At 45.2% G+C, this 16,689-nt stretch overlaps 1 protein-coding gene across 16 annotated transcripts in view; it reads right to left on the reverse strand.

Annotated features, from left to right (window-relative positions):
• The window catches only part of LOC143290555 (CLIP-associating protein 1-A-like), a 193,693-nt gene that overhangs the window by 14,483 nt on the left and 162,521 nt on the right, over positions 1-16,689 (reverse strand). For 15 of the 16 annotated variants that reach the window (XM_076600110.1, XM_076600108.1, XM_076600103.1 and 12 more), the window contains 8 exons: positions 12,724-12,887; positions 12,025-12,103; positions 7,169-7,312; positions 6,368-6,454; positions 2,990-3,114; positions 1,986-2,313; positions 1,371-1,425; positions 275-338 (listed from right to left, as the gene is read on the reverse strand). In XM_076600110.1, the coding sequence (XP_076456225.1) occupies positions 275-338; positions 1,371-1,425; positions 1,986-2,313; positions 2,990-3,114; positions 6,368-6,454; positions 7,169-7,312; positions 12,025-12,103; positions 12,724-12,887 (1,046 nt within the window). The remainder of the gene's footprint in view (positions 1-274; positions 339-1,370; positions 1,426-1,985; positions 2,314-2,989; positions 3,115-6,367; positions 6,455-7,168; positions 7,313-12,024; positions 12,104-12,723; positions 12,888-16,689) is intronic. The other variant, XM_076600105.1, reaches the window with a different exon arrangement.

Raw genomic sequence — 16,689 nt, forward strand, 5'->3', positions numbered from 1 at the left:
CACTTCATTCCTTCACTCTGACATTCCTTTGCTCTGTCAACACTTCATTCCTTCACTCTGTCAACACTTCATTCCTTCACTCTGTCTTCACGATGTCAACACATCATTCAATCACTCTGTCAACAAAACGTAGACATGTTCTCTCTTCACTCTGTCAACACATCATCCTTCACTCGTCTACACATCATCCTTCATTCTGTCAACACAACACAGACACGTTCTCCCTTCACTCTGTCAACATAACACCGGACATGACCTCTGCCCCATGACCCACCTCTCATTGTGATTGGACAGCTCCCTCAGCACGTCGGGAATCGTCGTCTCTTTGTCGCAGGAAGCTGGAAACCAAGACGGACCGGTCAGAACATAGAAATCACGTGAAGGGAAGTGTGTCATCTTGGAATGTCACTGTCCTTTAGTCTGTGGGAACAGAGATGTGCAGTGCAGGGAGTGAGTCTGTGAGTGTGTGTGTGTGTGTGTGTGTGTGTGTGTGCATTTTCATATATACTGACATGCATACATGCACATCTGTATTTCTGTAGGCTGACACAGACTAGTGGAAAACTTGGAGAAACCAAAAAAAAAAAAAAAAAAAAGGTTTCAGCATTTCTTCAATCAGGTTCGACTTATCTGACCATATAGAGTGAATCATTAATGTGCAAATGAATGAACAAATATGATATTTGCCTGACAAAAAAAACAAACAGAAAAATGCAAGCAAAGATGAATGAAAGACAAGGTCGCACAAGCAAGCTGACATTGACAACAGTAACCAGAGAACATAAAGGATAGTCTTGCTGCTCTCAATATTACAATTTTCTTTCCTTTCTTGTCCTTGTTTTTGTGGCCTTTCTGTTCAGTTCCTGTCAAGGTCTTCTGTGTCAGCAGATTCCTGGTGGACTGTTTGCTGGAGGGACATGGTGCAGTCTCTATTCTGGAGAGGATGCTCACACAGTCTGGCTAAGCCACTAAGCGATTACTGTCATCAGAAGGGGGTTTAGCAGCATGCGGTGTCCTGTGTGCAATTCGAATGACAACAGGCAACAAGTGACTCCGCAGCAGTGCAGTGTCTCCTCTGGTGTGTGGCCTCCTGGCGACCTAACAAAGATGGTTCTCTGTGGACTGCTGATGCTGAGACTGCAGCAGATGAACCCTGGTGCCACCAAGAGTGAGAGTCTTGGAATGAGTGGTGTGGGAGCTATGCCACTGAAATGGTGCAGATGATGGGGCAGTAAGGAAAATGACGTTTCCTTTCTACTTTCCGAGGCAGACTCAGAGAGAGAAAGAGACACATCCAAAGAGAGACAGAGACAGACAGCGCTGAACAGGACAGCACACAACCAACACCATGACCACAGGTGGGAACTGACCAGTATCACTGTCTTCAGTCAGGGTACACTTGCCGTAGCCGTTCACCGCGCTTGGCTGCACACACACACTGTTGTGGTGAGAGCTGAACATCATGCAAGTACGTATGCACCAAATGACCGATAACACACATAAAGAGCCATGTTGCACACTCTCTTCCTCTTGCTTCAATACACAAAACACATGTACACACAAACACCCTAAAATGTATATATGCTACACACACACAAACAGTGCTTAACCCTTTGTTCCTCTCTCTTCACACAAACAAATGCACACAAACACACTCTCACACACACACACACAGTGCTAAGTTACAAACTCTCTTCTTTCTTCACACAAAAAATGTATCACACACACACACACACACACACACACACACACACACACACAGTGCCAAGTTACAAACTCTTCCACTCTCTTCACACAAAAAATGTATCCGAACACACATACACACACAAAGTGCCAAGTTTACACACTCTCTCCCTCTCTTCACACACACACACACACACAGATCCATGCAACAATTGTCTTTCTCTCTCACACCAACCAACCAAATTCCCTTCCCGCCCCCCAACACCCAACCCCACCCCTCCCCTCCCCTACCCAACACTCACCTCATCGTGGTAGAGATGCGGGGGGAAGGCGTGGTGGAGATTTCCTCGGCGTGACTCCATGCCGTCAGGGCTGTCGTTGCGCAGCTCCTGGATGCCGCTGTCCTGGGAGGCAAACTCACGCTTCTTCTTGATCTCCTCGTAGCCCCCCTCCATCTTGCTGTTCAGGTTCAGGCTCTGGATGTCGGCCGAGGTCTTCTTGATGGAGTTGTAGATGTCCTCAGGGTTCATGTTCTCCGTCTCGCACTCCTCTGGCTGGCCCGTGCTTTGCCTGCTCACAGCCGGTGGTGGCGGCACACGTGTTGGTGGTGGTGCTGTGTGTGTGTTGTTACTGTACACACATGGGTGCTTGGTGTCATGATTGTGTAGATGATGTGTGGATGTTTACTATGTCAGTTGTGGTGACTGTACGATGTGCGCACGCTCAGTTTGTATCACAGACTGACATAAGTTTACAGTTGGGCCAACAGCAAAGTGAGAGCTGTACTATCAATAGTTTTTCCATTGCAATTGGAAGTCATTTACAACTTAGTCTTTTGTGAAGGACTATGACTCTCAAACTAGGAGGCAAATATTGCACTGGCTCTTAGTGCTGCAGCCTTGGAGGCTAACTGGCCTTTGGGAACCATCCCAATGACGACTGTCCTAAAACCCTCTTGGCCGAGTGAGAGGGAATGTAACTTGGACAAGACACTCTCTACCATCATCAAACTCTAGCCCAGATAGTCAGGACAGCAGTTACCTCCTCTGCTGTTCTGATGGTCACAGTCAGACACGTGACTGACTATCATGTACTGTACATGTGTGGGTGCTTAGTGTCGTGATTACATGGATGATGTACGGATGTTTACTATGTGGATGTGGTGACTGTACGCTGTATACATAGGTGCATCTTTCTCACATGTTGTGGCCTGCAAAATACCTTAATCTAATCGTCAAGTTTTGTTGTTGGGAGGGCCAGGTCATTTGGGGGGTGATCCCCAGCACAGAGCCCACAACTCACTCACCTGGAAGGGGGACGACTGCGCTGCTGGCCGCTGGAGGGGGAGGTGGCGTTGTGTGGGGACAGGACGTCTGACGTCGTCTCACTGGCTGAGCGCATATGGGTGTGCAGGATCTTGGTGGCCCCGTCCTACACAGAAAACACACACACACACACAGACCACATGGCGCTCACTATTTTGTGCTGTTTTCACACACAGAGAATGTGTTCCATGTCACATACACACATAGAATGTATGTCATATATATAAATAGAGTGTGTTTTATGTCATATACACACATAGAATGTAACCCATGTCGCATATGCTCATAGACTGTATTCATTGTCGCATACACACACAGAACGTGTTCCATGCTGCACACACACACTGACTGTTTTCCATATCACATACACTGAATGTATTCCATGTCATATACACACGCAGAATATGTTCCATGTCGTACACACAGAAAGACTGTGTTCCATGTCACATACACACACAGAATGTGTTCCATGTAGCATACACGCATGATGTGTTCCATGTCATATGCAGATATGAATGCATCCCATGTCATATACACACATGAAATATTTCCCATGTCATACATACACACTTACTGTATTCCATGTAGAATACACACACAGAGAATGTATCCCATGTTCTATACACACACGTAAAGCATAGCAGAACAACATCCCAAAAAGGAAATTTTCTACCTAAAATTACGTTTAAGTAACATACTTAACCGTGACCCACTAGTGCAGACTCCGGCAGGGGTCTGACATTCCTGTCCTGTGCAAACTACTATCCGCCTATGGGGAGAAAACTAAAGTAGCTACGGCCAATAACCTCCCGGAAGTAGGTAACCTCCCCTTTGCCCCCTTGACTAGCGCCCTCTTTTTCAAAAAGACTTATGACACAGTGGTGAAAAGTTTTGTTGCTTATAGATTCTAAGAAAAACAAAGAAATGGAGAAAATTGTTGGTTCCTCCACATCTCTGTCATCATCCCTACACCTCCTCATCCTGGCTCACACACACACACACACATGCACACACACACACACAGAGGGACATACACACACAAACACATAGGCTGCCTTCAGGCCAGCCACCAGAGGAGACACAGCATTGCTGTCTGGTCAATTCAGATGGTGTTCAGAGCAGTTTCCTGAATCAGTGTACACACAACATCTGCCGAGCTCTCAGCCCACGTTTTAGTCAAGGTAAACAGCAGCACACAGCTGAACTAAGGAGGGGACGTGGCATGTCTCGTGTTGAGTGGTGGAGCGTGTGTGCTGTGGAAGAACACGTGCTGAGTGGTGTTGAGCGTGCTGTGACAGAACACGTGTTGAGTGGTGGAGCGTGTGTGCTGTGGAAGAACACGTGTTGAGTGGTGGAGCGTGTGTGCTGTGGAAGAACACGTGTTGAGCGGTGGAGCGTGTGTGCTGTGGCAGAACACGTGCTGAGTGGTGGAGAGTGTGTGCTGTGACAGAACACGTGTTGAGTGGTGGAGAGTGTGTGCTGTGGAAGAACACGTGTTGAGTGGTGCAGCGTGTGTGCTGTGACAGAACACGTGTTGAGTGGTGGAGCGTGTGTGCTGTGGCAGAACATGTGCTGAGTGCTGGAGCGTGTGTGCTGTGACAGAACACGTGTTGAGTGGTGGAGCGTGTGTGCTGTGACAGAACACGTGTTGAGTGGTGGAGCGTGTGTGCTGTGGCAGAACACGTGTTGAGTGGTGGAGCGTGTGTGCTGTGGAAGAACACGTGTTGAGCGGTGGAGTGTGTGTGCTGTGGCAGAACACGTGTTGAGTGGTGGAGCGTGTGTGCTGTGACAGAACACGTGCTGAGTGGTGGAGCGTGTGTGCTGTGACAGAACACGTGCTGAGTGGTGGAGCGTGTGTGCTGTGACAGAACACGTGCTGAGTGGTGGAGCGTGTGTGCTGTGACAGAACACGTGCTGAGTGGTGGAGCGTGTGTGCTGTGACAGAACACGTGCTGAGTGGTGGAGCATATGTGCTGTGACAGAACACGTGCTGAGTGGTGGAGTGTGTGTGCTGTGGCAGAACACGTGCTGAGTGGTGGAGCGTGTGTGCTGTGACAGAACACGTGTTGAGTAGTGGAGCGTGTGTGCTGTGACAGAACACGTGCTGAGTGGTGGAGCGTGTGTGCTGGCTGAGTGGTGGAGCGTGTGTGCTGTGACAGAACACGTGCTGAGTGGTGGAGCGTGTGTGCTGTGACAGAACACGTGTTGAGTGGTGGAGAGTGTGCTGTGGCAGAACACGTGTTGAGTGGTGGAGAGTGTGCTGTGGCAGAACACGTGTTGAGTGGTGGAGCGTGTGTGCTGTGGAAGAACACGTGTTGAGTGGTGGAGCGTGTGTGCTGTGGCAGAACACGTGTTGAGTGGTTGAGCGTGTGTGCTGTGACAGAACACGTGCTGAGTGGTGGAGCGTGTGTGCTGTGACAGAACACGTGTTGAGTGGTGGAGTGTGTGTGCTGTGACAGAACACGTGCTGAGTGGTGGAGCGTGTGTGCTGTGACAGAACACGTGTTGAGTGGTGGAGTGTGTGTGCTGTGGCAGAACACGTGTTGAGTGGTGGAGCGTGTGTGCTGTGGCAGAACACGTGCTGAGTGGTGGAGTGTGTGTGCTGTGACAGAACACGTGCTGAGTGGTGGAGCGTGTGTGCTGTGGCAGAACACATGTTGAGTGGTGGAGCGTGTGTGCTGTGACAGAACACGTGTTGAGTGGTGGAGCGTGTGTGCTGTGGAAGAACACACCTTCACGTTGCCCTGAGTATCACTGGCCACAAACACCATTTCAGTTTGACAAGGAGGCGTCACTGAGTGCTGACAAATCCATATACACTACACCACATCTGCTGGACAGATGCCTTAACTGGCAGCAGAACCCAACGCGTTTAGTCAGACTTGAGTGCATGTATATATATATATATATATATATATATATATATATATATATATTTCTGTACCTATCAGAGTGGACTTTCTACTGGACTTTAGCAGAGGACATCCTTTTTGTTGCTTTGGGTTCCTTTTCAGTGTTCCAAGTGCATGCTACACATGGGACCGGGGGTTTATCGTCTCATCCTAATGACTTGATGCTGATTTTTTATTTTTCCAGTCAAACCTGGGAGACAGGGCCAGAGCAGGAATGGTACTGAGACCCTCGTGGGACACTGTATTGGCAGATAAGCGTCATAACCATTCCATCTCCCCCCTCCTCCCCAAACTCCCCCAACACACACACACACACACACACACACACATACACAGAGACACAGACACACACATACATACAGAAGTACACACATAATCATGCCCACACCCACACACAAATGTACCAACCCCCACACACATCACACACACCAAGACACAGACACAGACCTGGAAGGCTTTGGGCAGTGCAGCCAGCATGAGGGAGAACTCCGGGGGGTTGAGGTTGAAGAGACCAATCAGCACCACCTGGGCACTCTGAAACATGGGGCACAGTATCGTGAAAAAGAAGGAAAAGTAGAAGACGCAGAAGAATAGACAGAAGAAGAAAAAGAAGAAGGGGAAGAAGAAACAGAAGCTGAAGAAACAGGAGGATGAGAAGCAGCACCAGCAGCAGCAACAACAGAAGAAGAAGAAGAAACAGATGAAGTAAAAAGAAGAAGAAGAAAAAGAAGCAGAAGAAGAAGAGGAAGGAGTACAAGAAGAAGCACAAAAACAACCAAAAAACAAACAACAACAACAAGCAGAAGAAGCAAAAGAAGAAACAGAAGAAGAAGAAGGAGAAGGAGAAGAAAGAGAAGAAGAAGAAAGAGAAGAAGAAGCAGAAAAAGAAGAAGAAGGAGAAGGAGAAGAAAGAGAAGAAGAAGAAGCAGAATCAGAAACAGAAGCAGAATAAGAAACAGAAGAAAATGAAGAAGGAGAAGCAGAAGAACAAGAAGCAAAAGAAAAAACACAGAAGAAGCAAAAGATGAAGAAACAGAAGAATAAGAAACAGAAGAAGAAGGAGAAGCAGAAGAAAAAGAAAAAGTAGAAGAAAAAAGAAGAAGAAAAAAAGAAGAAGAAGGAGAAGAGAAAAATGAAGAGGCAGAAGAAGCAAAAGAAGAAGCAGAAGAAAAAAAAAAAGAAGAAAGAAAAGGAAGAAAAAGAAGCAGAACTGGACGCAGCAGCAGCAACAGCAGTGTGACGTCTGACCTTCCTAACGTCCACATTGCGTGGCTCCATGGTCCAGTTGATGATGCGGGACACAGCCAGGCGTGTGTCCATGGTGTTGACAAAGTCTGCAGGCTCCATCACCGTCACCAGACCTTGCAGGTAGTTCAGCATGGAGATCTTCACCTGCCCCACCACACACACACAACCGCCAAAGCATGAACACTTGTCCCCTATCTGGTCAGTGCAAGTTTAAACGCGCCACATCACATTTTCACTTTGTCATTTCATGGGATTTCAGACATGAGAACAGGAGACATGTTTCTTGACAGACAGTCCTCTTTTACTGGCAGCTTTCACACACACACAAAAAAAGTTAGCATAGTTTTGTGTTTTGAAAGGACATTACTGTTACATCATTTCAATAAAAAAAGTTTGCTGGATTTCACAAAATTCACAACAGGTAAATGTTTTTGCATAAATTTACTCTATTCAAACCAAATTCACACAACCTAAACAGGCACAATATATCAAAATGACTCAAAATTTTGTGCTATTTAAACTGGTGTCTCATAAAAAGTGCCTGTCAAACCTCACATTATTAAAACAGGCTTTGTATGTGTCAGTCAAAATTCACCTGGTATGAACAGGTATTACGTCTGTCAAAATTCACATGATTGAAATAGTCATAATACACATTTTATAAACTGGCATCATGTATGTTTGTCCAAATTTACATGATCTGAACGGGCACCAAATATGTCTGTCAAAACTGACAAGATCAACAGAGCTATCAAACACAATACTGTGTAGTACCAGACTCCCCAAAAAGCATCTACTGTCTACACAATGAAGTGCACCATCACCCACATGGAACAACTAGACAGCTGAACCTGTTCTCTCTTCATAATTTCTGTGTGTTTGCGGTGATCAATAGTTGCCATGGTGCTGATCAATTCTTTAACATTAGCTCATCATCAAACGTGAGGAGATACTCAATGATTAGTAATTATCATGCCTTAAAAATCATAATTTCATTCACTTATCTATTTCTTTTTGCTGCACAGCAAGTCAGTATCGCAACTACACATGATCAAGACAGATGCTGCAACACAATCTTAAGTTATGGACATTTTAGGGACTCTATGTGCGGGTGCTGAGTGTGTGTGTGTGTGTGTGTGTGTGTGTGATGTGTACACGTGTGTGCATGCATGTGTGTGTGTGTGTGTGTGTGTACGTTTGTGTGTGTACGTGCCACCTTCACGTCTACAGTACACTCACTTCATGAAGATGCTTTGCAACAGCACAAAGTGTCACTCCTGTTTCATCTTCATTGTACTTTTTTTTCCTGTGCACATAATGCTGTCCTGAAAAGCTCACTCTTCTGCTCTCACAAAGGTTGTTTACCAACCCCACCCCCTCTCCACAGATAAATCTTTATAAACTGGTTCCAATGTACAAAGCCTGCATCAAGGTGGATTTCTTCACTGCACTATGTGCCACTGCTACTCTGGCTGCCTGCTACAATGGTTTTAATGAAAATAGTAATAATTATAATTATAATATTATCATTATTAGTATTAGTATTATTGTCATCAATCAAGGACTAGTGTGTGTGTGTGTGTGTGTGTGTGTGTGTGTGTGTGTGTGTGTGTGTGTGTGTGTGTGTGTGTGTGTGTGTGTGTGTGCATTTATGAGTCTGTGTGTTAGAGGGAAGGGAGGGGAAAATGTTGTATGAGTGAACTGTAGGCAGTCTGAACAATTGTGCAAAAGCTATTAATAATTTTTTTTAAAAAGAAAAACCCACAAATCTCAAGGCTTCAATTTAAAAACAAGTTTTTTTTGCAAACCACGATGTTTTCCTGTGTAATATTTCCCTGAATTTACTTACTCACCCACAGATTTTTACAGGGATAACAAACCGTACAAAAAAAAAAAAAGAAAAAAAGGGGGGGGGGGGGGGGGGGGGGGGTATGCAGGTGTTAAAATGATTTCCCTTATGCGCCTACGAAATATGTGAACAGCAAAACCACAGAATGAAAGGCGAAGCAGTGAAGGCAGGAACAGTAAGCCCAAAATAAAATAGAATCCCTCATTGAAGCAACAACTCACATAATCTGATAACATCTGCCAGAAACAAAACCAGTCCTCTTTACTTTAAAACACATTTCAATCATACAACTTCACTTGGTCTGATCTTCTGAGACCAATGAAAAAAAACATGTCTAGACATGGATACACTTGAAGAGAGAGAGAGAGAGAGAGAGAGAGAGAGAATCCATGCTGACATACTGTATACATTAAAAGTAAAATATAATATTACACATCACTATTGAACAACATCACAAGATCACGACATGTCTAAGCAGACAAACATCAATATTACAAAGACCCTTAACACCGAAAGACCATGAAATGTCTAAGCAGACAAACACGCATCAATATTAAAGAACCTTAACATCAAAAGACAACAACATGTCCAAACAGACACACAGAAAATGACTGCCAGTTTCTCTGAACCCTATATAAGCACCCCACCCCACCTCCACCTTCCCTCACCACCTCTGCACCCCCCAATCTCCCACATCTCCAACATGGCAAGCTCATGCAAAACCTGTTCCATCAGATCATAAGCAACACAGCTTCTATGGGGCTTTCAACTTGTGATACAATTTGATACAACAGAATCACCTCCTGATGTGAATACTCAGAAAACCATACAGACAACCCCGAAACAACGCATGAACGGATCTTTTCACATGTATGTTGTTGTTTTTTTTACAATTGTGAACACAAAAAGCAGGACCACTTCAGAACAACACAAACTGCTGGCTGAACAGCCCTGTCAAAAATGCACACAAAGAGGGCAGAAATGAAAAGAAACAAAACCAAAAAAATATAAAAAATCATCAAAAGCAAGTCACAACTGAGATAAACCATGTTCACTGTGGGGAGAAATCTAACACACTCTGAAGAAACGATAATAAAACCACAGTGTCCTTTTGACACAGCTGTACACACACAACCACAGAACACTGCCGCCTGACCAGCTGAATCCTAACAGCACAGCTGCACAGCAACTTTCAGCACATACACACAAACACATACGACACACACGCATGCACACACACGCACACTCACACAACATATACACACACCTAACATGAACCCTTCTCCATGCCCTTCCCATGCTGTTGTTTTCCCTGAAGTTTCAGTTTCAGTCAGTAAAGGTGTCACTGTGTTTGGTCAAATCCATACATGCTACACCACATCTGTAGCATATCCAACACACTAAGTAAGGCCTTGAGCGTATGCATGTATTTGTGTACCTATCAGAATGGATTTCTTCTGCAGACCTTTGCCAGAGGACAACACTCTCGTTGCCATGGAATATTTTTCAGTGTGCCAAGTGCATGCTGCACACGGGACCTTTGTTAATTGTCTCATTTGAATGACTAGACGCTCAGTTTGATTCTCCTGTCAAATCTGAGAGGAAGGGTGTCAGCAGGATTCGAACTGACACCCTCACAGACTCTGTATTGGTGGATAAGCGTCTTAACCATTCTGGCGTCTTAACCATTCTGCCACCTTCCTCATAAGAAAAAGGGGTGGATGTGCTGAAAAGCGGGTGGATGTGGTGAGAAGGAACTGTGATGGTGGTCTGTATCATTCACCAGGCACCACTCCACCCACAGACAGGACAGAAAGAAGACAATGCATGCAGGACAAGGAGATGTCGTGGACAGCAGCTCTAGGTCCATGGACCCACTGTGAAACAGGCCTCCCTGTCTACCCTCACCCCAGGGCAACCATAGTCAACAATTACAATAATCATAAGAATAATCATAATCAAAATAAAGTACCCATATAGCACTGGATCTTGTACAGAGACAAATCGAAAAGCTTTCACACCAGTCATTCCAAAGCATGCATACAGATGGAGGAGAGGAGGGAACAATTTGGGGAAGAGGTAGGTTCTAAGGCCACACTTGAAACAGCAGAGAGCTGCGATCTGACAAATAAAAAAAAAGGGAGATCATTCAAAGTGTAAGGCTGAGAGACAGAGAAAGAGTGGTGGCTGATTGTGGAGCTGACTGAATCTGGGAAAGGCGTAAACTCCAACAACACCAAATGAAACTCTAAAACAACAGTGAGACAAACGTCCGTGCTGAATAAAACGAAACTTGACAACACGCAGTCATGTATGTGGTAAAACACTGATCCAAAGTCACCACACGTTCTGCCAACGAACAAAACCGGAAAGGCAGACAATTCGTGGTCCATTACCTTTTGCTACAGGGTGGACCGCCAGGGGAGAAAGAGACAGAAATAAAAGGCAAAACAGCAGTCAGCGTTATCAGCTGAACAAGCAAAACAAAGTCTATGACAGGCCAGATGAGACCCACCATACACATTATATACTGCTATCATTTGGTCTTTTTTCTTTGATCATATTCAAATACAAATGCTATACATATGATATACTGCTATAATTTGGTATTTTCTTTGATAATATTCAAATACAATTGCTATACATAAGATATACTGCTATCATTTGGTGTTTTCTTTGATTACATTCATATACAAACACTGATACAATTATTTCTTTTGGTGTTAAACATGCTTGGACACTTGTATCTTACGTTTAGCAAATACACACTCATCTGTTCATTACGCACTCACATAAGTAGTCACACATACAGTCACACATGCATGTGCACACATACATGCTTTATCTCGTCACAACCACAAACACTCTCTAACTGAAGTCACCCATGTCAACAAATTGTACCATGTTCAAGAACTTAATAGATTCACATTCATCTCTGTTCCATATTTGAGAGAGAGAGAGGGACACACACACACACACAGAGCAACACAGACCACAGATGACTCACCTTGAGGTTGGGGGACTGTGTCTGATCAATGATGAACTTGGTGAGGGTGTTGAACTGAGTGTCACATGGAAACGCTTCCCTGCAAACACACACACACACACACTCTCTCAGTCTTTTTAACTCTCTAAATTGAAACGTGTCGCATCAAATGCGGTAGTGGCTCATGACTGTCTATGTCAACACATACGGCATATCATAAATCCAGCCCTTAAGGCAATACAGAGAGCAAGGCACAGCTCCCTGAAATTTGAAGAAAACACTGCATGTGAATCCAGGAGATATCAGAGACTGACGAAAGCTTACAGCTGGTCCAACAGCAAAATAAGAGCTGTATGATAAATGGTTTCTCCACTGCAATGAGAATTCATTTACAGCTTTAAGTCTTTTCTGAAGGACAATGACTCTTAACTCACTCAGTAAGGCCAGTCCTCTCTTCTCCTCTACACAGACCCCTCGGACGTCCAGTGGGTGTCTGAATGACCCAACATTTAGCTTCCGTCGTCAGAATTGTGGTATTCTTTGTCAACATTCATGTCTTCAATATAAGAGCCTTCTGCTTGCAATATTTTAATGATGGTAATTGGGGTGAAACGCTGTTAACGTCGTCTCTTTCACCGTTCGTATGGAGAGAGTTAAACTAGGAGCCAAGACTACTGGGGGGGCTAGCTGGCCTTTAGGGCACACCACAGTTGCACTGACCTGACTGTGTCCATGGTGCGGAGCAGTTTGGAGTTGACGGAGGTGAGCATGTCGGTGCCAGTCTTGTTAAGCAGGCGTGTGAGCAGGATGTAGAGCCAGTCTGTCAGGTCCCGGCTGTGGGCCACACACAGCTCCGACAGTGTGTCCAGGAACATGCTGAACACCTGCACACACACAGATACACACACCACTCTGTGTCACACATCAACACCTTTTTGTTTCGTTGTTGACCCATCGTCTGTGCACATCATCAGTGGCTTCACCTCTGTGCTGCTCATCCCAAGGCCCTCACACACAGCCACACACACCTATGCTCTACTGCTGACAATTTCTGGAGCCATCAGTTCCTCATGGAGACGCTGGTGTTGGGTCACCTGCACTGCTGCCACGTCATTTTGCTGGTGTTCACTGTTTGATGATGACAAAGATACACCTGTCTGACAATGGCCAGTTGATGATGACAGATACACCTGTCTGACAATGGCCAACTGATGATGACACAGATACACCTGTCTGACAATGGCCAGTTGATGATGACAGATACACCTGTCTGACAATGGCCAACTGATGATGACACAGATACACCTGTCTAACAATGGCCAGTTGATGATGACACAGATACACCTGTCTAACAATGGCCAGTTGATGATGACAAAGATACACCTGTCTAACAATGGCCAGTTGATGATGACACAGATACATCTGTCTAACAATGGCCAACTGATGATGACACAGATACACCTGTCTGACAATGGCCAGTTGATGATGACACAGATACATCTGTCTAACAATGGCCAACTGATGATGACACAGATACACCTGTCTGACAATGGCCAGTTGATGATGACACAGATACACCTGTCTGACAATGGCCAACTGATGATGACAAAGATACACCTGTCTGACAATGGCCAACTGATGATGACACAGATACACCTGTCTGACAATGGCCAACTGATGATGACACAGATACACCTGTCTGACAATGGCCAACTGATGATGACACAGATACACCTGTCTGACAATGGCCAACTGATGATGACAGATACACCTGTCTGACAATGGCCAACTGATGATGACACAGATACACCTGTCTGACAATGGCCAGTTGATGATGACACAGATACACCTGTCTGACAATGGCCAACTGATGATGACACAGATACACCTGTCTGACAATGGCCAGTTGATGATGACAGATACACCTGTCTGACAATGGCCAACTGATGATGACACAGATACACCTGTCTGACAATGGCCAGTTGATGATGACAAAGATACACCTGTCTGACAATGGCCAACTGATGATGACACAGATACACCTGTCTGACAATGGCCAGTTGATGATGACACAAATAAACCTGTCTGACAATGGCCAGTTGATGATGACACAGATACACCTGTCTGACAATGGCCAACTGATGATGACACAGATACACCTGTCTGACAATGGCCAGTTGATGATGACAGATACACCTGTCTGACAATGGCCAGTTGATGATGACACAGATACACCTGTCTGACAATGGCCAACTGATGATGACAGATACACCTGTCTGACAATGGCCAACTGATGATGACACAGATACACCTGTCTGACAATGGCCAACTGATGATGACACAGATACACCTGTCTGACAATGGCCAACTGATGATGACACAGATACACCTGTCTGACAATGGCCAACTGATGATGACACAGATACACCTGTCTGACAATGGCCAGTTGATGATGACACAGATACACCTGTCTGACAATGGCCAGTTGATGATGACAGATACACCTGTCTGACAATGGCCAGTTGATGATGACAGATACACCTGTCTAATAATGGCCAACTGATGATGACACAGATACACCTGTCTAATAATGGCCAACTGATGATGACACAGATACACCTGTCTGACAATGGCCAGTTGATGATGACACAAATAAACCTGTCTGACAATGGCCAGTTGATGATGACACAGATACATCTGTCTGACAATGGCCAGCTGATGATGACAAAGATACACCTGTCTGACAATGGCCAACTGATGATGACACAGATACACCTGTCTGACAATGGCCAGTTGATGACAGAGATACACCTGTCTGACAATGGCCAGTTGATGATGACACAAATAAACCTGTCTGACAATGGCCAGTTGATGATGACACAAATAAACCTGTCTGACAATGGCCAACTGATGATGACACAGATACATCTGTCTGACAATGGCCAACTGATGATGACACAGATACACCTGTCTGACAATGGCCAACTGATGATGACACAGATACACCTGTCTGACAATGGCCCGTTGATGATGACAGATACACCTGTCTGACAATGGCCAGTTGATGATGACAGATACACCTGTCTGACAATGGCCAGTTGATGATGACAGATACACCTGTCTGACAATGGCCAACTGATGATGACACAGATACACCTGTCTGACAATGGCCAACTGATGATGACAAAGATACACCTGTCTGACAATGGCCAGTTGATGATGACAGATACACCTGTCTGACAATGGCCAGTTGATGATGACAAAGATACACCTGTCTGACAATGGCCAACTGATGATGACACAGATACACCTGTCTGACAATGGCCAACTGATGATGACACAGATACACCTGTCTGACAATGGCCAACTGATGATGACACAGATACACCTGTCTGACAATGGCCAACTGATGATGACACAGATACACCTGTCTGACAATGGCCAACTGATGATGACACAGATACACCTGTCTGACAATGGCCAGTTGATGATGACAGATACACCTGTCTGACAATGGCCAGGTGATGATGACACAGACACACCTGTCTGACAATGGCCAACTGATGACACAGACACACCTGTCTGACAATGGCCAACTGATGATGACAAATACACCTGTCTGACAATGGCCAGCTGATGATGACACAGATACACCTGTCTGACAATGGCCAGGTGATGATGACACAGACACATCTGTCTGACAATGGCCAGTTGATGATGACAGATACACCTGTCTGACAATGGCCAGCTGATGATGACACAGATACACCTGTCTAATAATGGCCAACTGATGATGACACAGATACACCTGTCTAATAATGGCCAACTGATGATGACACAGATACACCTGTCTGACAATGGCCAGTTGATGATGACAGATACACCTGTCTGACAATGGCCAACTGATGATGACACAAATACACCTGTCTGACAATGGCCAGTTGATGATGACAGATACACCTGTCTGACAATGGCCAGCTGATGATGACACAGATACACCTGTCTAATAATGGCCAACTGATGATGACACAGATACACCTGTCTAATAATGGCCAACTGATGATGACACAGATACACCTGTCTGACAATGGCCAGTTGATGATGACAGATACACCTGTCTGACAATGGCCAACTGATGATGACACAGATACACCTGTCTGACAATGGCCAACTGATGATGACACAGATACACCTGTCTGACAATGGCCAACTGATGATGACACAGATACACCTGTCTGACAATGGCCAGTTGATGATGACACAGATACACCTGTCTGACAATGGCCAACTGATGATGACACAGATACACCTGTCTGACAATGGCCAGTTGATGATGACACAGATACACCTGTCTGACAATGGCCAGTTGATGATGACACAGATACACCTGTCTGACAATGGCCAGTTGATGATGACACAGATACACCTGTCTGACAATGGCCAACTGATGATGACACAGATACACCTGTCTGACAATGGCCAACTGATGATGACACAGATACACCTGTCTGACAATGGCCAGTTGATGATGACAGATACACCTGTCTGACAATGGCCAACTGATGATGACACAGATACACCTGTCTGACAATGGCCAGTTGATGATGACAGATACACCTGTCTGACAATGGCCAACTGATGATGACACAGATACACCTGTCTGACAATGGCCAGGTGATGATGACA

The sequence above is a fragment of the Babylonia areolata genome, chromosome 15 (genome assembly GCF_041734735.1).
Source record: "Babylonia areolata isolate BAREFJ2019XMU chromosome 15, ASM4173473v1, whole genome shotgun sequence".
Classification (NCBI taxonomy): Eukaryota; Metazoa; Mollusca; class Gastropoda; order Neogastropoda; family Buccinidae; genus Babylonia; species Babylonia areolata.